Source organism: Sardina pilchardus, chromosome 1 (assembly GCF_963854185.1).
Source record: "Sardina pilchardus chromosome 1, fSarPil1.1, whole genome shotgun sequence".
In the NCBI taxonomy this organism is placed as follows: Eukaryota; Metazoa; Chordata; class Actinopteri; order Clupeiformes; family Clupeidae; genus Sardina; species Sardina pilchardus.
In genome coordinates this window covers 10,255,768-10,281,600 of record NC_084994.1, presented here as the reverse complement: position 1 = coordinate 10,281,600, position 25,833 = coordinate 10,255,768, and the positions used below count along the sequence as shown (strand labels likewise).

General features: G+C 41.9%; 1 protein-coding gene and 1 pseudogene across 12 annotated transcripts in view; both read right to left on the bottom strand.

Moving 5' to 3' along the window:
* Positions 1 to 25,833, bottom strand: part of LOC134076331 (zinc finger protein 850-like) — a 769,162-nt pseudogene that overhangs the window by 335,183 nt on the left and 408,146 nt on the right.
* Positions 1 to 25,833, bottom strand: part of LOC134080947 (NACHT, LRR and PYD domains-containing protein 3-like) — a 143,349-nt gene that overhangs the window by 66,874 nt on the left and 50,642 nt on the right. Inside the window, exons 1-4 of one of the 12 annotated variants that reach the window (XM_062537653.1) lie at positions 9,025 to 9,076; positions 8,124 to 8,219; positions 7,690 to 7,785; positions 3,567 to 3,838 (exon numbers count right to left, since the gene is read on the bottom strand). The exons of 10 other annotated variants lie outside the window; for them this stretch is intronic. In XM_062537653.1, coding sequence (XP_062393637.1) covers positions 3,567 to 3,829 — 263 coding nt within the window. In that variant the 5' untranslated portion in view covers positions 3,830 to 3,838; positions 7,690 to 7,785; positions 8,124 to 8,219; positions 9,025 to 9,076. Of the gene's footprint in view, positions 1 to 3,566; positions 3,839 to 5,510; positions 5,602 to 7,689; positions 7,786 to 8,123; positions 8,220 to 9,024; positions 9,077 to 25,833 lie in introns of those variants that run through there. One more of the 12 variants, XM_062537721.1, reaches the window with a different exon arrangement.

The following is a 25,833-nucleotide window of genomic DNA, read 5'->3' as shown; positions in this document are numbered from 1 at the left end:
AGGTGCTGTATTGTGCCAGCAACAAGACGGTCGTAAGCGTGTCATAGCTTATGCGAGTAGAAGGCTGCGTAACGCAGAAAGAAATGACCACAACTACAGTAGTATGAAGTTAGAATTGCTTGCATTAAAATGGGCAGTAGTTGACAAATTTAGGAGTTACTTACTTGGTGCGAAATTTGTGATCCTGACTGATAATAACCCACTCTGTTACCTGAAATCAGCTAAACTAGGTGCGATAGAACAGAGATGGGTTGGGCAGTTATCTGTTTTTGATTTTGAAGTGAAGTACAGACCTGGGTCTAGTAATGCTGCTGCAGATGCTCTGTCTAGGCAGGAGTTTGCAGGGGAGCCTGAGCCTGAACCTGATGGGGATGCGGAATTTGATGACTGTGTTGCGGTTTGTAACCTGACCAGCAGAGGGACAATGCTGAACCCTGATGTTGTTGTAGCTGGTATACATTGTTGTAGGGTTCGACAAATCCGTGCACTTGAATCTGGAGACACTGAAAATAGTGAGACTCAAGGCAACACCTATACACTGCCGGGATACACCAGAGAACAACTAGTGGAGTTTCAAACCAGTGATGTAACTCTGAGGGAGTTCCGGACGTTTTGGGATAGACAAAAGAAACCCAATTTCAGAGAACGGCTAGGTTTAACAACTCCAGTAAAGCGTCTTCTCAAACAGTGGAGTCAGATTCAGATGAGGGAGGGGTTGTTGTATCGAGTGGTAGAGGATCCTCGACACGGTCAGTGCTGGCAACTACTTGTTCCACTTTGCCTCAGAGAACAGGTCTTGGAGAGTGTTCATGACGCCATGGGTCACCAGGGAATTGAACGAACTGTTAGCCTGTTGAAGCAAAGGGGTTTTTGGGTTGGCATGTACGAAGATGTAGATAACTGGGTGAAGAAGTGCCAACGTTGTATTCTCACCAAGATGCCTCAGCCCAAGATACATCCCCCTGTTACAGCTTTCCTAGCTTCTAGACCTCTCGAAGTGGTGGCTGTAGATTTCACTCTGTTAGAACCAGCATCTGATGGTCGTGAAAATGTACTTGTGGTCACAGATGTATTCACAAAATTCACACAGGCCTACCCAACTAGAGACCAGAAAGCTGACACCACAGCAAAGATCTTATTGAAGGAATGGTTCATGAAATATGGAGTACCGGAGAGATTACACTCAGATCAAGGTAGAAACTTTGAAAGTGAAGTCATTGCTGAGTTGTGTAAACTTTATGGTGTTAAAAAAACTCGTACCACTCCCTATAGGCCTCAGGGAAATGCCCAATGCGAGAGGTACAACAGAACCCTTCATGACCTCTTACGAACTCTTCCCCCTGAAAAGAAGAGAAGGTGGACTGAGCATCTTCCTGAATTGATTTATGCATACAATGTCACCCCTCATTCCACCACAGGGTATTCACCTCACTTTTTACTCTTTGGGGTCCAACCAAGACTGCCTGTAGATGCTTTGTTAGGCCAAGACACGGTTGCAGGTGATAGGAGAGTAGACTGGCTGTCTGTACATCAGGAGAGACTGAGACAGGCCCATGAACGAGCTAAAGAGTACTCAGAGCATAAGGCTAATGAAAGAATGTCTTTATTGAATGAGAAAGTCTTCTGTCCTAAGGTGAATTTAGGTCAAATTGTCTACCTTCGTCATAGGCCCCTAGGAAGGAACAAAATCCAGGATGCCTGGAGCCCCGTTGTATACAGAGTAATAGATATTCAGGGCACGACACATACTGTTGAACCTTTGGAGGGAGGTCCTATTAAGAGGGTACATAGGACAGAATTGCGGCCTTGTAATCTTCCCATGCCTAAACCGAGACCTGATACAGTGAGTCCCCCTGAGGGTAGCATGCCCAGAGTGACAGAAACACACAATTGTGATGAATTTGAGGAACCTGATTTTGTAGTGCTTGAAGAGGTGACTGGTCCCCAAAGCTATGAAGAGCCTAGTGCACAGCTAGACATGGACAGTACAGATGATGCTCTTATACCTGAGCCTGTACATGATGATGAGCAGTTACTGGTGACTAGTGATAACATAGGTGACGAGCATGTGGACACACTAAGGGTAGAGACACCAACTGCACCAGATCAGGGAACCAGCCTACCTCCTCAGAGGCACAGTTCAAGAACTACTGCAGGGATACATACAAACCCTTTCAATCTTCCCAGGTCAGCATGTAATGCAGTAGCAGTAAGCACATAGATGGTTCCATATGTTTTATCAAGTATTGGTGTTGTTTTATTCGAGAAAGCCTGCCAGGAGCAATGTGTTTTTCATAGAATAATTTGTCATCGAGGACGTTGACATATGCAGGGGAGAATGTAACCAGGTGGTAAAAAGGAATTAAATCACTACATTTATGGTTCATTTTTTATAGGCTATTTTAAGATTTGTCAATTGTTTTCTTTTATTATTTTCTATTCTTGAGACCAAAGGTTCACATTTGTCATAAACTAAACCTTAAGAATGGTTGTTCATTAATTGTATTCAAGTGCAGTATTTAGAGAGTAAATTGTACACCCAGTAGGGGGCGGTAGTTGCCAATTCTGGCGAGTTGTACATAGCTGGCCTCCTTCATTAGTAATTCCCTGCGTGAGTTGGAGTTCGCTCCTTTTTCCCAGAGTAGGCTACGAGAGGAAGCAGGCTGAGCTGTCGTGTGCCACATATTCCGTATATTTTCTGGTGCTAATGAAGTTTGAGGACTGTTCGTCCCGAGTTGCTGTAATTTGTTAGTCCACATTTGCTGTAACGGCCGAAGATAAAGTAAGCCCACTGCCGTATTTTAGTTGGAGAAAACTGAACTTAGCATAACGAATACATGCTAACTTATACCTAACACTGGTTGAAAAATAAAAAGAAAGAATCCCAACTCCTTTGTGTCCTATGTGGTTGAACTTCCATAGGCTACAAAAGACATAATTAATAACCCTAGTCTGGCTGTCACCATACTAAGCTCAATCTTTTAAGATTGAGCATTAGTCTGCGGAGTCTGCGCTTTATTTCTACTGCACAAGAGGCATGATCAATGGACATAGTTCCAATGACTCCATATGCTTGGATAGTCCCTCAACCAATCAAACCAACGATCTGGGTGTGCCTGGCCCTGGTGGATAAGCCAGTTTGTGATTGGACCCAGCAAACGTGGACAGGAAGCAGGAGAGATAGATGTGCAGGTTTCCAGCCTGAGTTACTGGGCAAAATCTAAATCCAAACTCTAAATCACCACCAGATCTCAAAAGCCCTAAAACATAAAATATCACTACAATATGTCTTGCAGTCTTACATTACAATCTTCCTCACATGGAAGATTTGACATTTAATTTCACTGAGCAACTAGCAACTGGTGAGTTGTGTATATCTACAGTACCTCTCTTAGTTGGTCTGTACTATGTGTGTGTGTGTGTGTGTGTGTGTGTGTGTGTGTGTGTGTGTGTGTGTGTGTGTGTGTGTGTGTGTGTGTGTGTGTGTGTGTGTGTGTGTGTGTGGTGTGTGTGGTGTGTGTGTGAGAGAGAGAGAGAGAGAGAAAGAGAGAGTGGCGTATATCTACCTCTCTTCTAGTTGGTCTGCAAGGTTGTTGAGGTTCATCTTCCTCAGGATGGTCCAAGCCATTTCCACTGAGCCTTCCTCCCCATAGGCCTCCTTCATCTTAGAGGCAACTTCTGTAACATCACATTTCTCCAGCCTTCCTTTGGGGATGGGCTTAAACTCCTTCATGATCCTCTCAGACAGGTGTGACTTGAACCGCTTCAGGTCTGCTTCCTCCAACTCATCCAGAGTTCTGAAGAGCAGGTCCAGATTGTTCTCAGCCATGGTGCTCACCTGTCATACAACAAATAAAGATCGTTGGTCTTGAAGGGTCTAGACACTTTGCCACAGTGCCCATTTAGTCTTTATTCCTGTTGTGGTTTTAAGGAGAAATTTGGTCTAAAAACAACCAGGTCTATTTTTGGATTACAATGAGAGTGGAAGATAGCTTATTTTGCATTAAAGACAGTGGTAAATGTTACATTATGAAACAAACAATTCCAGTCCTTGATTAAGGCTGAGCTGCATTCAAAGCCTTTGTCAAAGCAGTGTTTATGTGTGTGCTTCTTGACAACCAGTCCGCTATATGTCACTGAAGAGCTACATTGCTTGTGGAGCAGAATGCAGTGGTGTAGTGGCCACCTCTCATTTGAGCTCAGCCTGCTGTGTTGTGAATGGCTCTCCGTAACGAGACTATGGGTGCGCCTCTATCTAAATCCAGGAACTCTTGTTAGAAGGTGCCAGATGTCAAAGACCACCGCAGGTAGGCTATAGTGATGCTCTCTGCGTTTCTATTATATATATATATTCTATAGGATAATATGTATCTGTTTACATTGCTGCTTATAACTGGCTCTCCCTCCTTATAGAATGCCTCATCATTTGAGGTGCAACCAACGCAAAAGGTTAGTCTGGAGTCCTGCTAGGTATGGGGGCATCATCTAAATGTGCCTTCTTTGCCTCTTAACAGACTAAAAATGTCATTAAAAGGTTTGTACTATGTGAACAGAGTCCTTACAAGACAATATGATTCAAGTTTGTACAATAAAAAAGAGCCTACCAGTGCTGAAACTCTAGAAATATTTTTCAACAGGGATGTTTGCAACTCTTAGTTTATTTTTTTGCAGTGTTTCAATTTGGTTGTGGGCAAATTCCAAGCTGTAACGCATGTCTTCTTTCTTTGTGCATTGATACTGAGCTCCACTTCTATCCTCTCTGTCTGTGGTCCCACACTGCGAGATCTCACACGAGAGGTCGTGGACTTTCCTTCGTGAGAAGCTGGAAGGGGTAAGTGTTCATAACAGTCTTCTTTTATAAACGTCGGGTTCGTGAGCCAAGTTGTTGGTGCTTCGTTTTATGTGTAGACACCTAGAGCAAGCTTCTGACGAGGTTTGGCGCTGTTTTGAACAATGTTAGTGGTTTAATAATGCAATTTTGACTACCCGTAGGAAAAGCTCCCGTGCTTCCATGTGAATCTCACGTGGTTCAGATTGGGTTGCGGTCTCGAACTGATTCTACATGTATACAGACTTTTCCAAAGCTTACAGACTGATTGGTGCTTTGTTTTATGTGTAGACACCTAGAGCAAGCTACTGATGAGGTTTGGCGCTGTTTTGAGCAATGTTAGTGGTTTAAAAATGCGATTTTGAAAGCGTGTGGCTGTAAGCCCGATGCTAACCCACTGTTTGCGATTTTGGACTGTAGCTCCTGCCCGTGCTAGCTCTGTACTGCGTGATGAGCGAAAATGACTTCCTCCACGGCTTAGTTGATGTATTTTCATTCAAAAAATAGCTTTATTTTCAATTTCCGCCAAACTTACACTTTAATAGATAGATATTGCCTTTGTATAGGGCCACAAATAGAACTCCATTCAAACATTACATACAGATACATATAAATACAAACACCTCCAAACCTCAAGAGACATGTAATGAGCATTGTATGCAACTCACTTAAAGGAACTTACAGTTTTGAGTTTTATTGTTATTTCCTTGAGGCTTTAACGCTCCCTGTAGAGAACTGGCTGGACTTGTTCTGTCACAGTAGGTTAAGGTCTGCTGAAACAATCAACCACAGAACCAAGAAGTCATTTGTGGAGAACTGGCTGAACTTGTTCTAACAGGAGGTTAAGGTCTGCTGAAACAGTCAACCGCAGAACCAAGAAGTCATCTGTGGAGAACTGGCTGAACTTGTTCTGTCACAGGAGGTTAAAGTCTGCTAATACATTCAGGGGCAGATGTACTAACGCTTTTGTGCCCACTTCAGGCGTATTTGTTTCGCAACGTGCGTTTAAAAGGATGGTGAGGTGTGTACTAACAAGCCAAAATGAGGTGAAGGCGCAGACTGCCTGTCGCGGGAGATGAGAATGGCAAATTGTGCAAATTGCATATGGATTTATGGGAGTGTCAGATGATAGTAGGAGGTTTGTGTAAAAAGATGGGAGGAGAAGCGTAAAATGCGCCTAATTATGTATTCCCCTGTATGTACTAAAACTGCCCGTGAAAGCGCACGTCTATTTTGCGCCTAAATATTTCCTCCTTGTAAAAGCAAGTGTTGCTGTTCAATGCATCTATAAGAGAATCATTCAAAGGCAACAAAATCGCTAATTAGACCACCAGTTTTGCGTCTTTGTAGGCCTACTAAATCAAAAGCAACCTTAACTTTCGTTGGCCTTTCGAACGTCTACTTTCACGCCATCCGCTTAAACTTTCCTACTTGTTCGATTTGATAAATCTTCCATAGCCTACGTGCACAAGTACTGTAGCCTATAGTTTGAGTAGAACTACTGCTCTTCATTATCTTGACATTATGCATTGTATTATTTCATGATCGCTAAACGTTGGATTCCTTTTAATGTTGTCATCAGTTAACTTCATTCAACTGCGCTTCTGATTGAAGTGTCGCTCAGTTGTTGTCCTTCGCTAATTGCGTTAGGGGGTGGAGAACGGCGCCGATTACCCAACGAATATCAGGATTGGTCAATATAGGACATAAACTATATTAAACGTATCATAGCGTGTGCTTTCAGTTGTGATTTCCTTGAGTCTCAGGCGCTCCCTGTAGAGACCTGGCTGGACTTGTTCTGTATCAGGAGATTAAGGTCTGCTGAAACAATCAATTACAGAACCAAAAAGTCATTATTGGAGAACTGGCTGGACTTGTTCTGTCACAGAAGGTTAAAGGGATAATCCGGAGTGAAATGCACTTTAGATCAATTTTTCGGACTATTGGGAGTACATACGTTGAGTTGACACCAAAATCATGTCATTCGGATGTATTTTGAGAAAGTTCGAGTTCACCGTTTTTAGACAAAACTCGTTAGCCTGTAAGTGACCGGGGCAGGTCCTTTCGCCACTACAAAACGCTATTTTTATACCTCTTCTACTGTTCAAAACAACACTACACTTACGTGGTAGTGAGTAGAGGGTCCCTAAAGCCAAACCGAAGTATCCCCACGTCTTTATGTGGTCGGATAGAGAGTCCAGAATGAATTTAATCGAGTCAGCACCTTTCCGGAAATGTTAGTAAAGTGTTGTTGAAGCGTTGCGCAGCTGCCGCAGCGACATTTCCGGAAGGTACTGACTCGATTAAATTCATTCTGGACTCTCTATCCGACCACATAAAGACGTGAGGATACTTCGGTTTGGCTTAGGAACCCTCTACTCACTACCACGTAAGTGTAGTGTTGTTTGGAACAGTAGAAGAGGTGTAAAAATAGCGTTTTGTAGTGGTAAAAGGACTTGCCCCGGTCACTTCCAGGCTAACGAGTTTTGGCTAAAAACGGTGAACTCGAACTTTCTCAAAATACATCCGAATGACATGATTTTGGTGTCAACTCAACGTATGTACTCCCAATAGTCCGAAAAATTGATCTAAAGTGCATTTCACTCCGGATTATCCCTTTAAGGTCTTTTTATTATAAAGTTTTTTATTTTTTATTTTATTTTTAACTCTCCTCTGTGAGGTTCTATTCTAAAACATAACCAACCACAATGTTGCCTTTGTATACTAGTGCCTTTACTGTATATATGGCCACAGATAGGACTCCATACAAACATTACCTGCAAATGTAATGTACAGACACCTCCAAACCTCAAGAGACATGTAATGAACATTGCGTACAGCTCACTTGGTAAACAACTTACAGTTTTCAGCTTTATTCAGTTGTTATTCCCTTGAGTCTCAGGCGCTCCCTGTAGAGAACTGGCTGGACTTGTTCTGTATCAGGAAGTGAAGGTCTGCTGAAACAATCAACCACAGAGCCAAGACGTCATCTTTTCATGGATGTTTAACCTGTTTTGAGCTTGTTTGATATAATGATTTTATTTATTCTGACTACCACAAGCGCAAGTTTTTTTGTTTTTTTTTCAATTTTATTTTTAACTCTCCTCTGTGAGGTTCTATTCTAAAACAGAACCAACCACAATGTTGCCTTTGTACACTAGTGCCTTTATACAGTATTATGGCCACAAATAGGACTCCATACAAACATTACCTGCAAATGTTATGTACAGACACCTTCAAACCTCAAGAGACATGTAATGAACATTGCGTACAACTCACTTGGTAAACAACTTACAGTTTTCAGCTTTATTCAGTTGTTATTCCCTTGAGTCTCAGACGCTCCCTGTAGAGAACTGGCTGGACTTGTTCTGTATCAGGAAGTGAAGGTCTGCTGAAACAATCAACCACAGAACCAAGACGTCATCTTTTCATGGATGTTTAACCTGTTTTGAGCTTGTTTAATAGAATGATTGTATTTATAATGACTACCACAAAGTTTTTTTTGTCAACTTTCTGAATTTTTGGACAATGATTCTCCGGGACACACATGAGACGCTCCCAGTAGAGAACACAGCAAGTTGAGGTGGTCAGATTATCAAGAACAAAATATTTCTCATAAATGTTTAACTCCTTCCTCACACAAACGACTCCATCCTCCCCATCAATATCTTTTTCATACTCTCTCTAACCTCTAACATTTTCAGTTTGATCAAATAACAGTGAGTTTGATCAAGTAATTATGCAAACTAAATAGAAATCAAACTAGAATCTCTAGTCATGTTGATCAAAAGCGAAATGCCTAGAATCATTGATCTAGTCTCGAAACTTTTTCTACCGTGTCCAGGAAGAAAAGTGTCATAACTTTATACATTAAGGAACTATCAAAACAACTGAACAGGTTGCATCTTCCAGACATATAATTCAAAAGATTAGGTGGTAAAGTTTAACTTTCTGTGAAGTTCTAATAGATCTAACCAGCATGACCATGTTGTTTTATAAAGTCTAACAGGAACAATATTTGGAAATGTATGGGCACTGAGATTGCCATTCTGCTCTTAACTTCAACTACTAAGGCCACAAATAGGAGTCCATTTAAATATGACTTACAAATGGTATGTATAAACATCTCCAAACCTCCAGAGAAGAGTAATGAACATTGCATACAACTCTAATATTCTGTAAATGAAGGAACTTACAGTTTTGAGCTTTATTCTCTTGTCATTTCCTCTCAGTCTCAGATGCTCCCTGTACACAACTGGCTGGACTTGTTCTGTCTTGGGAGGTTTAATGTGTGTTCATTCTGTCAAGAGGAAAGCACCTAACCTTGTCATGAATGTTTAACTCTTTCCTCCTCATTCATTAATGTCTCTTCTAGTTGTAGTGAACCGAGAGGCCGCAATGTGCTCCTCACGGATAAGAATTGCGTTTAAGGCTGGCACGTGTATGAACAATAGGACAGTCTGATGAAGCAATGGTAATATTACAAGAAACCACAATTAATCTGACTCCATAAAATTAAGAACTCAACCTCAAAAAATTAAAAGTAGTTTATCAACTATAGCAGACTATTGGCATGGCATACACGAAGAGAGATACACACTATATTGCCAAAAATATTCGCTCACCTGCCTTGACTCACATGCAGTATGAACTTTAGTCACATCCCATCCTAATCCATATTTATTATGACACTGGTCCACCTTTTGGAGCTATAACAGCTTCAACTCTTCTGGGAAGACTTTCCACAAGGTTTAGGAGTGTGTTTATGGGTTATCGTTTATTATATTGTTCAACCATTCTTTCAGAAGCGCTTTTGTGAGGTCACACACTGATGTTGGACAAGGCGCCTGGCTCTCAGGATCCACTCTAATTCATCCCAAAGGTGTTCTATTGGGTTGAGGTCAGGACTCTGTGCAGGCCAGTCAGGTTCATCCACACCAAACTCTGTCATCTATGTCTTTATGGACCTTGCTTTGTGCACTGGTGCACAGTCATGTTGGAACAGGAAGAGGTCATACAGTTTAGCTAGCTGTGCAGTTCCCTTTAGTTGACTTAAACAGCTGTGAACTGGACAGACATGAGAGGGAAGGCACCTCACCTCTGGACAGACATGAGAGTGAAGGCCACCTCACCTCTGGACAGACATGAGAGGGAAGGCCACCACACCTCACCTCTGGACAGACATGAGAGGGAAGGCCACACACACACACACACACTGTAGTGATAAAAACAGGTTAAGTTTTTTGTTTTCCTGTGTTTTCTAAGTCCATTAAACCTTTCCCGTTTCTGTTCACTTCTTTGGAGTAGCTGGTGCTGTAGGTTAGTTTGACGCGTGTTTAAATGAAGATGATGATGTTATTTCTTTCCTCTTGATGAGTGGATTTATTTATATAATGAAACAAACATAAAACTGCAAAATAAACTTAAAGATAGTCCGTTCAATATAGAGTCCTTTGTCTTCCACAATGCGCCAGGTAGACACGTTGACCCGGTGACACGGTCAAAGACTGTTTCCGCATACACCCCGCTACACCGTCTGGCCTGCGTCACTGCATCACCTTTAAATAGGTATCCTTTCGGCCTACAGAGGGACACTCATGCAGTGGTGAATGCACACTAACACAACGTATAAATCATGTATTTAAATAATAATATTATATAATATCAACTTAAATCTGTATTAACATATTTAGGGTCCTTATAATAATCAAAGTAAATTACTAAATAAATAAATAAATGAATGGCTCCTACACACCGGCCCCTAATTGTGTGATTAAGCATCAATTATCAACAAAAATACTGTATATGGAGCCTTTAATGTACTCTAAACAGTGAGAATATAGTAAGTACACTTATCTTATCCTTAATCATGGAACTCAATCTGGCTCTGTAGCTTCTAGAAGCAGGCAAAGTTTTGACACTGGTCTCATCAGAACTCCAGACTTGGTCTTGAGAGTAACCGTTCTTGTTAGACCTTGTGAACCAGGATGGATTTCAAGTATTCTTCCTAGAGGCCAGGATCCTCGCGGAGCTGTGCTGTCGACCACCATTACGACGTCTCCTTTCTGGATTCCTCTCTTCACAGTGAGCCATTTCTGTCTCTCTTGCAATAATGGTAAGTACTCACGGGTCCATCTTTTCCAAAACAAGTCAGCCAAGTACTGAACTTGTTTCCAACGTCTTCTAATGTACCTGTCAGACTTCTGGAACAATCCAGGTGGGAAGGCTGGATGAGTTTTTAAAAGGAGAATGTGGTTCGGAGTCAGTGCTTCAAGGTCTTGGTTGTCCTCTGTCACAGTGGTTATGGGGCGGCTATTCAAAATTGCTTCTGTCTCACACAATAGTGTTTCAAGGCCTTCATCATCAAGCTCTTGTTCTTTCAGGATGGAATAAAGAACTTGTCTTACCATGCGGATAAGCCTCTCCCAAACTCCTCCGTGATGGGAAGCTGCTGGAGGATTGAAGCTCCACTGAACTCCTTTCTGAAACATTTCTTTCTGGATCATGTCGTGATTCCATTCAGAGATGGCCTTTTGCAACTCATTCTTTGCTCCAACCAGGTTAGTTCCATTGTCTGATCTAATGTGAGTAACTTGGCCTCTTCTACTCACAAATCTTCTCAGGGCATTGAGACAAGAGTCAGTGTCCATGGAGTGGGCCATTTCCAGGTGTATGGCTCTGCTTGACATGCATGTGAACACAACTCCATACCTTTTCACAAGACTTCTTCCTCTTTTTACCTCAAAAGGCCCAAAAAGTCCACTCCAACATTACTGAATGGTGGGAGATCTGCTCTTAGTCTCTCCTTGGGGAGATCCGCCATCTTCTGTTCCCCCATCTTGCCTCTTGTGCGTCTACAGATAACACATTTTGTTAGGATCTTACGGGTTGCAGAGTTGGCGTTAACAATCCAATACCTTTGTCGGAGTGTTGAGAGGATGTGATTTCTGCCGGCATGCCCAAGATTTTCATGTATGTGACGAAGCAGAAGAGTGCAGATGTGGTGATCTTTTGGCAGGATCATCGGTCTCTTGGCCTCATCAGGCATTGCTGACTTACTTAATCTTCCCCCTACTCGCAGGACTCCTTCATCAAGCACTGGATCAAGCTTGTAGATGTTGCTCTGTTTTTTCAAAGCTTTTCCAATTGAAGATGCTTTCTGTAGCCGCGCCACCTCATCTGAATATCTCTGTCTTTGGCAAAACACAATGATGGCCTTTTCTGCCTTTGACAGATCTTCCAGACTTATGGAACATCTTCCCAGTGTTTTCTTAAAAGCTTGCATTTGGTCACATATCAGCTTGTTCTGGATTCTTGTTTGAGCTTTTGTTTCCAGGCTGGCAATGATGTCTTTTCGTTTTGCTCTGAGTGATTGAAGTGTGTCTTTCAATTTCAGATACCAAGCCACTGCTCTCTTCACCTTATGCCATCTAGAGAAGTGTTCCAGCAGCTGGTTTGTTGGATTTTCTTTTTCCTTTTCCTTTTCTTTAGTGACAACACTGAATACAGCTGTGCTTCTTTTCACTTCTGGATCATCTTGAGAGAGTGAGAGGGAATCCATGGAGCTTTGAGGCCATTCCTCTTCTGTCCTCCACAGAAACGCTGGTCCCTGTATCCACTCTTTGCACTTTACAAATGTGCCTGCACTCACGCCTCTTGATGCCATGTCAGCTGGATTTAGTTTGGTTCCTATGTACCTCCACTGCTGCACGTCTGTGTTGTCTCTTATGACAGAAATCCTGTTTGCCACAAAAGTGTGAAATCGTGTCTGCTCATTTGCTATGTATTTTAAAACAGACTGACTATCGGTCCAAAAGGTTGACTGACAGACTTCAAACTCCACCTCCTTTCTCAGCATCCTGTCCACTTTAACCGCCAGCACTGCAGCTGCCAGTTCCATGCGAGGGATGGTCATTTGTTTGAGAGGAGCCACTCTTGCTTTACCAAGCATAAAAGAAACATTTATGACATGATCGCCTGCAGACATTCTGAGGTAACTCACTGTGCCGTATCCATGATCACTGGCGTCAGAAAAGTGATGTAACTCGGCCTGTTTGACTGGTCCAAATCCAGAGGGTTTCATGCACCGAGGCACTTCAAAGTTTTCCAGCACACATAGATCATCAATCCATCTTCCCCACTTGTCAGATGTTGCTTGAGGTATTCTGCTGTCCCAATCATGTTTACTCCTACAGAGCTCCTGTAACAACAACTTTGCAGGTAAGGTGAGAGGGCATAAGAATCCTAGTGGATCATAGATCGAGCACACAATGGATAGCATGTTTCTTCGTGTGTGAGGCTTCCCTTTCACAATGATGTTAAACTTGAACATGTCATCCTCAACACTCCATAGCAACCCAAGTGCTCTTTCTACTGGCAATTTGTCTCTGTCTAAGTCTAGTTCCCTGACCTCACGGGCTCTGTCCTCCTTTGGAATATGCATAAGGACAGTTCGACTGTTGCTTATCCATTTGGTCAAACGGAATCCTCCTTTTTGACAGAGAGATGTAAGTTCCTTGACTAGCTGCACTGCTTCTTGTTCTGATGAGAGGGACTTCAAACAGTCATCAACATAGAAGTTATTCTCAACTGTGCTTATAATGCTGGGATGGAACATGTTCTTGTTGTCTTTAGCTGTCTGTCTAAGTGCGAAGTTTGCACAACTTGGAGACGAAACTGCTCCAAAGAGGTGCACCAGCATGCGGTGCTCAACTGGAGGCCTATTAATGTCACCATTAGGCCACCAAAGAAATCTCAAGAAGTCAACATCATTCTTTGACACTCTGGCTTGATGGAACATTGTCTGAATGTCAGTCATCACTGCAACAGGCTCCTGGCGGAATCGGGTAAGAACACCAAAGAGAGAGCTTGTTAAGTCTGGACCTTGCAGAAGTTCAGAATTTAAAGATGTGCCTTGGTATGTTGCACCACAGTCGAAGACCACCCTTATGGTACCTTTCTTGGGGTGGTAGACACCGTGGTGAGGGATGTACCAGACTTTACCATCACACCTTTTCAATTCATCCTGTGGTACCACTTCTGCATGTTCTTTATTGATGACTTCCGTGAGGAATTCTGTGTATTCAGCTTTGAATGATTCATTCTTCTGAAATTTCTTCTTAAGACTAGACAATCGCTGCTCTGCCACCTGGTGGTTATCTGGCATAATGACATCCTTTCTCCTGAATGGTAAGTTCAAAGTATAATGGCCATTTAGCATATGGACTGATTCTTCTGCTATTGTCATGAATTTTTTGTCTTCCTGAGACATTTCAACTTTGTCTTGGCTTTCGTTGAAGTCATGACTGTACTGCTGTAGCAACAGTTCTTCTAAGTTTCCAATGGATATTCTATTTGCAGTCACGTGAGTATACCTGCTCTTGTCGTTTCCTTTCAGAGGGCCATTGACAGTCCATCCTAATATGGTCTTAACTGCATATGGTCCATCTTCTTTGCTGTTGACCACTTCCCATGGTTCTAAAGCCTTTGGAACATTGCTGCCAATCAATAATTCCACATCAGCTTCAATTTTGGGAATGCTCACCTCACTAAGGTAAGTAAATCTAGATAAGTCTTCACTAGTGGGAATGCTACTTGTGTCTACTGGCATGCTTCTCTGAGTGTAAACCTCTGGCAGTGCAATAAAGATGTTTTGATTTATAGCAGATACCTCCAAGCCTGTGATGATGTCTGAGCTCACTGACTTTTCCTGGGACATGGTTCGGAGCAAGATGTTGGTTTTTCTCCCTGTTATGTTCAGCTTGTCGATGAGGTTCTTTGTGCAGAAGGTTGCAGAGCTCCCAGAATCAAGAAAGGCGTATGTGTGTATCACTTTGCTTCCTTTGGAGTGTTTCACCTTCACTGGCACAATGGAAAGCATGCACTCATTGCTGTTGTGTTTGTCACCGACCCCAGAATGCTCACCATCTCCGAGTGAGACCTGTGCACTGCTAATAGGGGCTTTCACTGATGACTGCTCTGTCTTAATATGCAGTACACTTGGGTGACTTTTCTTGCATATTGAGCAACTTAGACGCCCTGTGCAATCTTTGCTCACATGCCCAGCCTTCACTAAACATCCGAAACAGATTCCATTCTGTTTTAGAAACGTGATTTTTTCCTTGTGTACTTTTTTCTCAAGTTCAGTGCATGATTTCAGTTCGTGATCCCCTTTGCAGAATAGACATGGGCTATCTGGGTTTCTATCTGAGTTTCTAGGTTCCTGGTGTGGTTTCACATTCAAATTAGTGGCAAAAGTTCCCTTTGGCTTGGGTGTTTGTTGCTTCAACATTAACTTGGGCTTTGCTTTAGTGATACTCAAGTCTTGTATGTTGCCATATATTGGGTCTGACATGACACTGGCCTGTCTCTCAACATAAGAAACTAGACTGAGCATTCTCACTCTACCAGTGCGTTGCAGCTCGCAAGCCTTTGCACGCCACTTTTCTCTGAGCTTATATGGGAGCTTTAGAACGATGTTCTTCATATTAGAAATGGTGTCCAATTCTTCCAGATACTCCAGTTCTTCCATGGCATTACAACATGTTCTCAGAAACAATGCAAAGTCACGTAAAGCCTTTGAGTCTTCAGATTTTATAGATGGCCAGCCAAGAAGTTTCTCAATGTAGGCACAAGCAATTCTGTACTCATTTCCAAAGTGTTCTCTTAATAATGCTTTTGCTTTCTGATAGCCTCTCGCTGGGTTCATATGTTGACAGCTTCTCACTAGCTCCTGAGGTTGTCCTTTTGTATACTGTATGAGAAATTGTAAACGGTCTTGATGGTCATCAGTTTTTCTCTCAATGGTGTGTTCAAAAGAATTAATGAAAGACTTGTATTGGAGAATGTCTCCATCAAAGGGTGTAAGACTCCCTTGTGGTAAAGTAGAAAGAACCTGCTGTTTGACAAGAATATTGGTCAATTCATTCTGCCTCCTAAGAATGCGAGAAAGATGAACAGACTCTTGCTGTATGTTCGGTAAATGAGTTGACCTTGACTGTCTGCCTTGACCACTGGCTGGACCGCTGGCTGGACCGCTGGCATGCCCACTGGCCGGACCGCTGGCATGATCACTGGCTGGACCGCTGGCATGATCACTGGCTGGACCGCTGGCATGATCACTAGCTAGAAAGGTTTCATGGCGTCTTGTTTGAGCTGGGTAAGCTGAGCTTTGAGTAGCCTTCATGAAAGCATGATATAGAGGCTCTGAATAAAACTGTTGGTCGAAGCCACTATAATCAGAGGACTGCGCATATCTGCCCTGCAAGTTGGAAAATTGTACCTGGCTACTCTGCTTAGGCCGTACACTTGGTTCACTGAGTTCGTCCAACAGTGATGTTTTCTGTCGTGCATCATCAGAATATTCGTTCATTGCATCTGATTGTTCTTCTTCTTCTGCATAATTCCCAAGTAGATCTACAGAATGCTCCACATTTTGAAGATAATTGATTTTCGCTGTATTGGCTGCTATTTGAGTATCAATTTCTAATGTTTCTTTCCTTTTTCTAAGTTGTTCTTGCTCTTTTTCTAATGCGTGTTTTTCTTGCAACTTAGCTGCCTTGGCACGAAGCGCTGCGCGCTCAGCCTCCGCTAAAATGCGCACTGAAGCCGCTGAATGAGAAGAGGCAACTGAAACATTATCATCTTCAGGGACCTTTGTATTTAATTCAGGAGCAGGAATAGGGTCTGTTGTAATCGTTGGAATCGGGGTTTTAGGGTCGGGATTTTCAACCGCAGCAACCCACTTAGTCACATTTGAAAGAAAAGTTTTAATTTCCTTCACTTTAGGCTCATACCATTTCTTTACATCTACTTCCTGGTCCTCTTCACTCAAAGTTGCGATGTAAGAAGCATGAACACTTTTGAATTCACTAAACATTTCATTGAATTTCACAGTATTTTGTTTTACTTCATCAACGAAGTCTGTATCAGCCGTAAGAGACTTAACAATGTTCATTCGTCGCGTTAAATGCGACATTTTACCAGCTCTTGAAGCGCGCATTCGCGCACTCTCTTCAGCCAAGTTCTTTTCAGGTTGCCCTGGGCCTTTGTCTGGTTCTTCGTCGGAGTCACCCATTATGCTCCTCAAAACAATTTATCTTTCTTTTCCAATAGAACGAAAAACTATTTTCTTCCCTTCAAACCATCCAAACACCGCAGCAATCTGAGTTTGTGTTCGATGAAGTTACAAAGAGGCCCGACGTTTCCTTTTACAGTCTGTGTCGGCTTCTTCAACAAGTGATTTTATTGTCCATGCATTCAAAATAAACTGTGTAAATTATAGTTCATTTTCATCACAGTTATATCCACAAAAAGGTCCACGTTCCTTTGCATCAATTGATTTTAAAGCTCATACCTCTGCGGAGACGCTCTCCTTTGTTTGCTGCGTCCCGCGCAAAGCGTCGGCCTTCTCGGGTTCATTCAATAGTCCACAAAGTAATCCATTAGGAAATAATCCATTGTGAAATCCATAGCGTAGTCTTTGACTTACTGTAGTGATAAAAACAGGTTAAGTTTTTTGTTTTCCTGTGTTTTCTAAGTCCATTAAACCTTTCCCGTTTCTGTTCACTTCTTTGGAGTAGCTGGTGCTGTAGGTTAGTTTGACGCGTGTTTAAATGAAGATGATGATGTTATTTCTTTCCTCTTGATGAGTGGATTTATTTATATAATGAAACAAACATAAAACTGCAAAATAAACTTAAAGATAGTCCGTTCAATATAGAGTCCTTTGTCTTCCACAATGCGCCAGGTAGACACGTTGACCCGGTGACACGGTCAAAGACTGTTTCCGCATACACCCCGCTACACCGTCTGGCCTGCGTCACTGCATCACCTTTAAATAGGTATCCTTTCGGCCTACAGAGGGACACTCATGCAGTGGTGAATGCACACTAACACAACGTATAAATCATGTATTTAAATAATAATATTATATAATATCAACTTAAATCTGTATTAACATATTTAGGGTCCTTATAATAATCAAAGTAAATTACTAAATAAATAAATAAATGAATGGCTCCTACACACACACACACACACACACACACACACACACACACACACACACACACACACACACACACCTCACTTCTGGGACAGAGCCCACAGACTGGATTAGCAACATGGTCATCATTGAGAAGCCTGACATGATTCAAATCTGTATAGACCCAAAGCCACTTAACAAAGCCTGGCGGAGATCTCATTACATCATGCTGACGCTAGATGATGTCCTCTACAAACTGCCCAAAGCTCACATATTCTCCCTGGTGGACGCACATGATGCCTTTTTTAATGCAAACTCGACAGGGAGAGCAGCTTCCTCACGACTTTCTGGACACACTGGGGGCGCACCGGCTGCCTCAAAGTGTGTGTGTGTGTGTGTGTGTGTGTGTGTGTGTGTGTGTGTGTGTGTGTGTGTGTGTGTGTGTGTGTGTGTGTGTGTTATGCCTCAAATTGCCTTTTGGGGTCTCAGTGGCACTGCAGATGACCTACTGATGGTGAGCTGTGGTGCTGACCCAGAGGATGAGCAGCTGTGGCCTACTGGTCAGGGCTTCGAGCTTGTAACCAGAGAGTTGCCGGTTCGATCTCCGACCAGTACACGGCTAAAGTGCCCTTGAGCAAGGCAAGACCTTCATATCCCTCACTGCTCCCCGAGCGCCGCTGTATGAAGGCAGCTCACTGCTCCGGGTGTGTATTATTGTGTGCTACACCTCACTGTGTGTTCACTGTGTACTGTGTGTGTTCACTAATCACGAATGGGATACATGCAAGTATACATGGCCAATAAGCCTGATTTGATTGATTTGAGCCCACTGCAGATGACGTACTGATGGTGGGCTATGCTGGTGACTCCAGCTGTGACTCCAGTGACCAAAACTCCTCACGCTCATGGCTCAGACTCAGTCTCAAGAAGCTTCAGTTCAAATGAAAGGAGATGTGCTTTCATGCTCAGCAGAGGGTGTGATGTCAGCAGAGGGCCTCAGGCCAGACCCTGAGAAGGTGAGGGCAGTTCAGGCCGTGCCTGTGTAACCTGCGTTGTGTGGAACCACCGCGGTCCAGCCCTGCACACGCCCGGACTCGAACCCGCGAGACAGCAGCACCTCGGATCGGGAGTCGAGCGCGCTAACAATCTAGCTAAAAGCCCAGGCTACTAGCTTTCATGCCAGCAGCGCTCTTGAAGTGTCGGGGAGTGAGGTTTACTAACGTTCCACAGCATAGCTAACCAGCTAGCACCCGTTACACCTGCACCCCGTGGGTGCCAAAGGTGTGCAGATATTTACTGGGTTTGTCACATACCTATCTAAATTCATGCCACGTTTTTTCCGAGGTATGTGAACCTTTGCACATGCTCTTAGACAAAGAGGACTCATGGCATTGGCTCCCTAAACATGACGCTACCGTCCCAGAAATCAAACGTCTAGCGTCAGCTAGCCTGTCCTGAAATATTGCGAAGGCAACAAGCCAGTCACTGTCCAAAGCAACGCTAGCCTGAACGGCCCTGGATGCTGCTTGCTGCAGGAGGGACAGCCAGTGGTGTTCGCCTCCCACGCACTCACATCGTCAGAGCAACATTTTATGTGCACGTTATGTGCAAATTGAGACGGAGTGCTTGAGCATCGTTATCGCTCGTCAGCCCTTCCACTACTATCTCTACGGCAGAGGAGATATGACTGCTGAGACAGACCATAAACAACTCATCACAATCTGCAACAAGCCACTCCTCAGTGCTGCTAAGCGACTGCAAAGCATGCTGCTCACTCTACGAGGACACTGCCTGAATGTGGTGTACAAACCAGACCCGGATATGCACTTGAGTGACACCCTGAGCAGAGCACACTGTATCTGTGTTGTTCATACTACATAGCCATATTTATACTCTACTGTTACTGCCACTACACTGCACATACTGTATCTGTGTTGTTCATACTACATATATTTATACTCTACTGTTACTGCCACTACTGCAAACACTGTATCTGTGTTGTTCATACTACATAGCCATATTTATACTCTTATATTGTTACTGCTACTACTGCACATACTGTATCTGCCATTCCCCACAGAATGTGACTGAATTTTAACAATTCTGCAAGCAAGATTGGGCAAATATTCCCCAATGGGTGTGAAAAACTAATAGAGACATATGCAAACAGACTGATGGCTGTAATGAAAGCAAAAGGAAGCTCTACAAAGTATTAAATCAGGGGTATGATGACTTTTCCAACCCTGTTATTCTATGTTGTCTTTTTTTCCATTATGTTGATGTTGTACAGCTGAATTTGTAAATAAAACTGGATTTTTTTCTTTTTTAAATGGGTTTTGATTTCAGTCTGTAAGACCAAAATAGTAACTAGTTCAAAGGGGTATGATGACTTTCTATAGGCACTGTATATATGAATATCTTTAGTCTCATTGTTTCTAGGCAGGTAGTAATTAGTGTGCTTGCAAAAGCACACTATTGTTATCCGTGCGTTTCATATACTTATTTATCTCAAGTCCAACTTTTGTCTCCCTATCTTGTCCTAGGGATTTAGAGCTAGAGACGCCGTTCCACCTCTCACGCGTGGGTCCTGATGCGAGGATGGTGGCTTGTATACAGCTTTTTGATACGGCGTGTCGTTCTCCCGTTATTCCAGTTTTTCCGGTCGATTTTTTCCCATAGGAATGAATGGAAAAGCGATTTTTGAGCGCTGATGCCCACACATTTTTCCACCTGTAGCCCAAACCGTAAGACATAAAGTCATGAAATTTGGTATGCTGATAGAGGACACTACCCTGATTGACACCACCAGGTTTCATGCTTGCCACTCTCACGCTATAGCGCCACCAACTGGTCAAAGTTGGAAAACGCGTTCATGCCCGTAACTTTTGATCCGTATGGCCGATTTTGATAAAACTTATACCATTGGAATCCTTTGACCTAGCTGATTCCAACGCACCATGTGACGTCATTTTCCGCCATGATGGATTTTCCACCATTTTGAATTTTGTCCAAAGTCAAAGTAAAGCGACTCTGGCCGCATAGTTCATCCGATCGTCATGAAACTTGGCACGCGTGATCTACAGACCAAGGCGGATCAACTGCCTTGATTTCGCCTTCAAACGTTCAAGCGTTTGCCTGTGACAACCAATTAAATTCAGCAAGCGAAGCCGCCAAACAGGAAGTGTGCCTATCTTGGAAATGCTGTGACGTATGAAAGCCATATTTGGTGGGATGACTTGAGATCCCATCCAAAGCACCCTCAATAAATTTGGTGTTATTTGGTCTTTCGATGGCTCTATAATTAGCAAAAACGTGTGTGTTGGCGAATGTATACTATTACGCAGAATAGCTCATCTTAAATTGCTTAAGTAACGCCAAAAGGACGTTCCAGAGTGATTTAAGATACAATGTTGATATTTAAAAAAAAAAAATCAAAGTATGCCAATTCTTGCAAAAGGAACTGGCACGAGTTCCATTGTGCAGGAGCTTTTGTATCACTATTTAGCCCAACTCCTTTATACCGCAACCACTGTCTTCCTCTGAGCTGATTGACTGAGAGAGTCTACAACTGCGCATGCTCACGACTGATTTAGATTTTCCGCAACGATGTCTCACCCCGAGACTGGTTAAATCTTAACGACGCCATGGCCCCGAGAGGCAAGTACGGACTTAATCGTTGTTAAATTACACTGATGTCCAGGTGCTATTTATGGTGGCAATCACACGAGCTTTCACTGTGACGGTGTTTCGTTTTTGACCATTTGATTAATAGTTTCTCTTCGTAATGAATTACTATTTAGGAGATTGTAATGATTACAGGACATCGTTTGATATATTTGTGATGTTTTGAGATTTTATTTCTTGTTATAGCCTATGCAATATTGACTTCGAGCATTCTGGGTAAATCACGTCGCTTGTTTTCCTGTTAAGTTTCGTTTTCTGTTGTGATGATGAGCAGACGGCTGTGCACTAAAAAAGACATAATTAATTTACCCTTAGACAATTCCTGCTGTTATCCTGAGTAGGCTAATCCAGTCCATGACATTCAGAGATGCAATCATTGACGAAAAGTAAGTTTGATGTTTACATCGAGTTAATTCACACTGGTATGCAAGAGGTTTGCTAATACACTTAAACTTGCTCTTGACATGATTTCCATGAAGTAATATACTGTAAGCGTTCTCTGAAATTATAATACTTCATGTGTTTAGCTTAAGAATCTACTGTTTAGCGTTTCTACTGTAAGGACGTAGACTAATCTAGCATCTCTGTACTCTTCTTTTGTTGAGGTGTTGCCTAGTGACGCCCTCTCGTGCAGCCTCATGTTAGATCATTAGAGACGTTAGATCTAGTAGTATTACCACATAACAGTTTTGGTTTAGTTCATGACGTTAGTTTTGAGTGAGTTTACTGCCAATTACCTTAAGTTGAAGTTGTGTGCGTGTATGACAACAAAAGTAAGTGAACGTAACCTTCGGTCATGTGTATTGGGAGTGGGATGTATCTTTCACGTTGATATGCAAGGACTTAGCATGCTAAACGGAGAATTAGCATTAAGGGTTTGAATGAAGGAAGCCTGTTAATGTTACTTGTGTGAGAAGTTGTGCTCATAGAATGAGAGATAGCGATACAGTTTATTTAGTGACCATATTAATGACAGTTTATTTGGTTCTTTACAGACCACTATACATTATACATTTATTCATGCTGTTGTATGGTGGAAGAAAACTCAATAAAGAAACTAAGGAGAAACTACTGCTTCACAACCGGTGTTCTAACCAAAGAGTCTAGCGCTCTATGATCTTTGGTTCTAACTGACGCCACCCAAGCATCAATCAATACAGTCCTTTAGCCCCATAGACAGTAAAAGATAGCCCTCATTAACAATCTCCGACTGGAGGAAGTTTGTACCTGTGCGAGTTAACTCTATTACACAGTACCGTTTACGCCGCTAGATGGCGTAATTGACCACATAATAACTGTAGTCACGAACAAAAAGGTTTCTTTTCTTTCTTGAAGGGGTTAGCGTTGCCGTTGCTGTATGTGTGTCCTGGCTTACAATTCCGTTTAATGAGCTTAGTATTCAATGCATTTCTGTATGCTGCAGATATATTATATATCTATATAAATAGCCATCTACCTATATTTCTCTGTATGTATGGAAATCCTGAATGTCTCTGCTGGAACAATACAAAGTTAAACCCCATCTCTTCTCCGTCCGATATACCATCCAGTATAGTGCCACTACCCTACCCGAATCAGTGCAAACCTATAACCTCCCCAATAATAATAGTAATAATAACTAGAAATGCAATTCCAAGGAATTACCAGTGCATGAAAATGCAAAAATAGATAGATAATGTAGATATGGTTACTAAGGTGTAGCTAGGGTAAACATGGTGGTTGCATAGTTTACAGAGAGTTGATAGTGTGAAGGTAGACAGTTTAAAGATGAAACATTCCAGTTCTAACTTAACTAATGCTTTCTATTCATGTTAAAATGTTGATTAGCTAACTTAGCTAATGATTTCTAGCAGTTATGCTAAAATGCTTATTATGCTAGCAATGCTAACTTTACTAACAATGCTAACCAGGTTGATTAGCTAACTTAACCGATGATTTCTAGCAGTAATGTTAAAAATGCTAACTATGCTAACAATGCTAAATTTGCTAACAATGCTAACCAGGTTGATTAGCTAACTTAGTTGATGATTTTTTGCAGTTATGCTAAAAATGCTAACTATGCTAACAATGCTAACTATGCTAACCATGCTAACTAGCTAACTTGCTAGTGAGGACTTTTATTTTGAAACATTTGTTGCTAGGGTATCCATGGTGGCCACTATCAGGAAACAATAAGTTACTGCAGTATAATCATGTTGGTTGCTATGGAAACGGTCATAAACACTTAATTTTAATGGTTGCTATGTTGGTTGCTAGGTACATGGAGGTTTCATGTAGTTGACTGGAGGCATAGTGGATGATAACTGACAGTTGGAATGGTTGAACAGTTCAATAGTTGAGTAGTTTCAGTGGTATTATTGCAGTGAGGACCTTTATTTTGAAACAGTTGTGGACAGAGGAAGTAGTGAAACAGGATCTGTAGTCTTAATGAGATTGTATGCTTAAAGCCTGAGACAGAAGGTGCCCCTCATATAGCGTTTATGCGTCCTCTCTCGCTCCTCACTGATCTACATAAAGAATGATGGAGCGGCAACAATGGGATAGTCTAGCCCTTCTTCTATCTTTCTTTATGTAGATCATTGAGGATCGAGGAGCGAGGGAGGACATATAAACGCTGCTTGAGAGGGACCCACAGTAAATACTTTAAAAGTTGTATGTAGATAGTCTAATTAATGTTGATAGACAGAATGTTTAATGGATGTTGATAGGCAGATTGTTTAATAGATATTGATTGACAGTTTAATGGGTGGATGAGTGAATGGTCTGAAGAAGATGAATGGATAGAAGGTTGGATGGAATGTGCCTTATATTCTTGTTAAGAGAGACACTGATACAGCTCTCTGAGAGTAGTTGATACAGGTGTAATCAATTTAACTGGCTAGTCTTAAGAGAGACAGAGTGTAGCCTACTCTTAAAGCCTGAGACAGAGTAAATAATTTAAAAGTTGAATGTAGATAGTCTAATTAATGTTGATAGACAGAGAGTTTAATGGATGTTGATAGACAGATTGTTTAATAGATGTTGATAGACAGTTTAATGGGTGGATGAGTGAATGGTCTGAAGAAGATGAATGGATAGAATGTTGGATGGAATGTGCCTTATATTCTTGTAGAATGGAGAGACACAGCTCTCTACTGAGAGTAGTGGATACAGATACAGGTGTAATCAATTTAACTGGCTAGTCTTAAGAGAGCCAGCCTGAGACAGAGTAGATTGTTTAAAAGTTGAATGTAGAGCGTCTTATTGATGTTGATAGGCAGACTGTTTAGAATGGGTGGATGAGTGAATGGTTTGAAGAAGATGAATGGATATAAAGTTGGATGGAATTAGGAGGACTTATTTTGATACTGTTGTGCGCAGAGGATACAGGGGAACATAATATGTAGTCTTCAGAGAGATTGTATGGTAGAGAAACTGACAGTTGGTGCCCAGGTGGCCGGCCACCTGGCCTAAGATTCTAATTGCTGCCGTGATGTCATAATGAGCAATGTTAAGTCTATGGGGGAAATTGTAATAGTTTTTATCTAATAGTTTAAAAAGTATAAAAGTTACAAAGTTGAAAAATACAAAGCACACATCGCGTAAGTAAGACCTACGCGACATAGTTTGAATGGAGTTTCTACGTTAAGCGGTTGAAGCTGAATTGCGTGCGTTAGAAGAAGAAGAATAAGAAGCCTAGGAAGAACAGTACAGTGCATTTTCATGCACTGTAATTAGGTAAAAATAATAGTTTCTGCTTTAGGGAGAAATCTCAGAATTCCCCTCCAGCTAAAGAAAGTGGGAGCTATGTTTTTAGACTCAGTAGGCAAGCTTATGTGTGGAGACTTAAACTGTGAAGTTTGGCCCACTTATTGTATAGCAGTTAACAATTCTAGGTTCAATTAATTACATCCAACACAAAGTGTTATAGAAAGTATTACTGTGTGTTTCATTTAACTATTGTTCATGGTAAACATTTAATTAATTTAGGCTATGGGTGGTACAGGTGAATTATTACCACACAGTTACTATTTAGAACTACGTAATCCTTAATTGAGATTTCATTGAAAGTTTTAAACTTTTAAAAAGGGGTTTAAAAACTGTTTTTGTACTTTCATTTTATTATGTCACACTGAACTGAATTCTAAGAGTTAAAAACAAAGGATACAATAAATGTTTTGTGATGCTTGCATTGCATAGTATTTCATTTTGGATAAGCTATATCAAAGCAGGTAGAAGTAACTGTAGTCACTTGACATTTCTGAGGATTTGCATATTTCCACCAGAGCAGTGGTAAAGACATTCTTCAGTGGAGGCACCACACTAGTTAATCACGCTATCAACATCTTCTTACCTT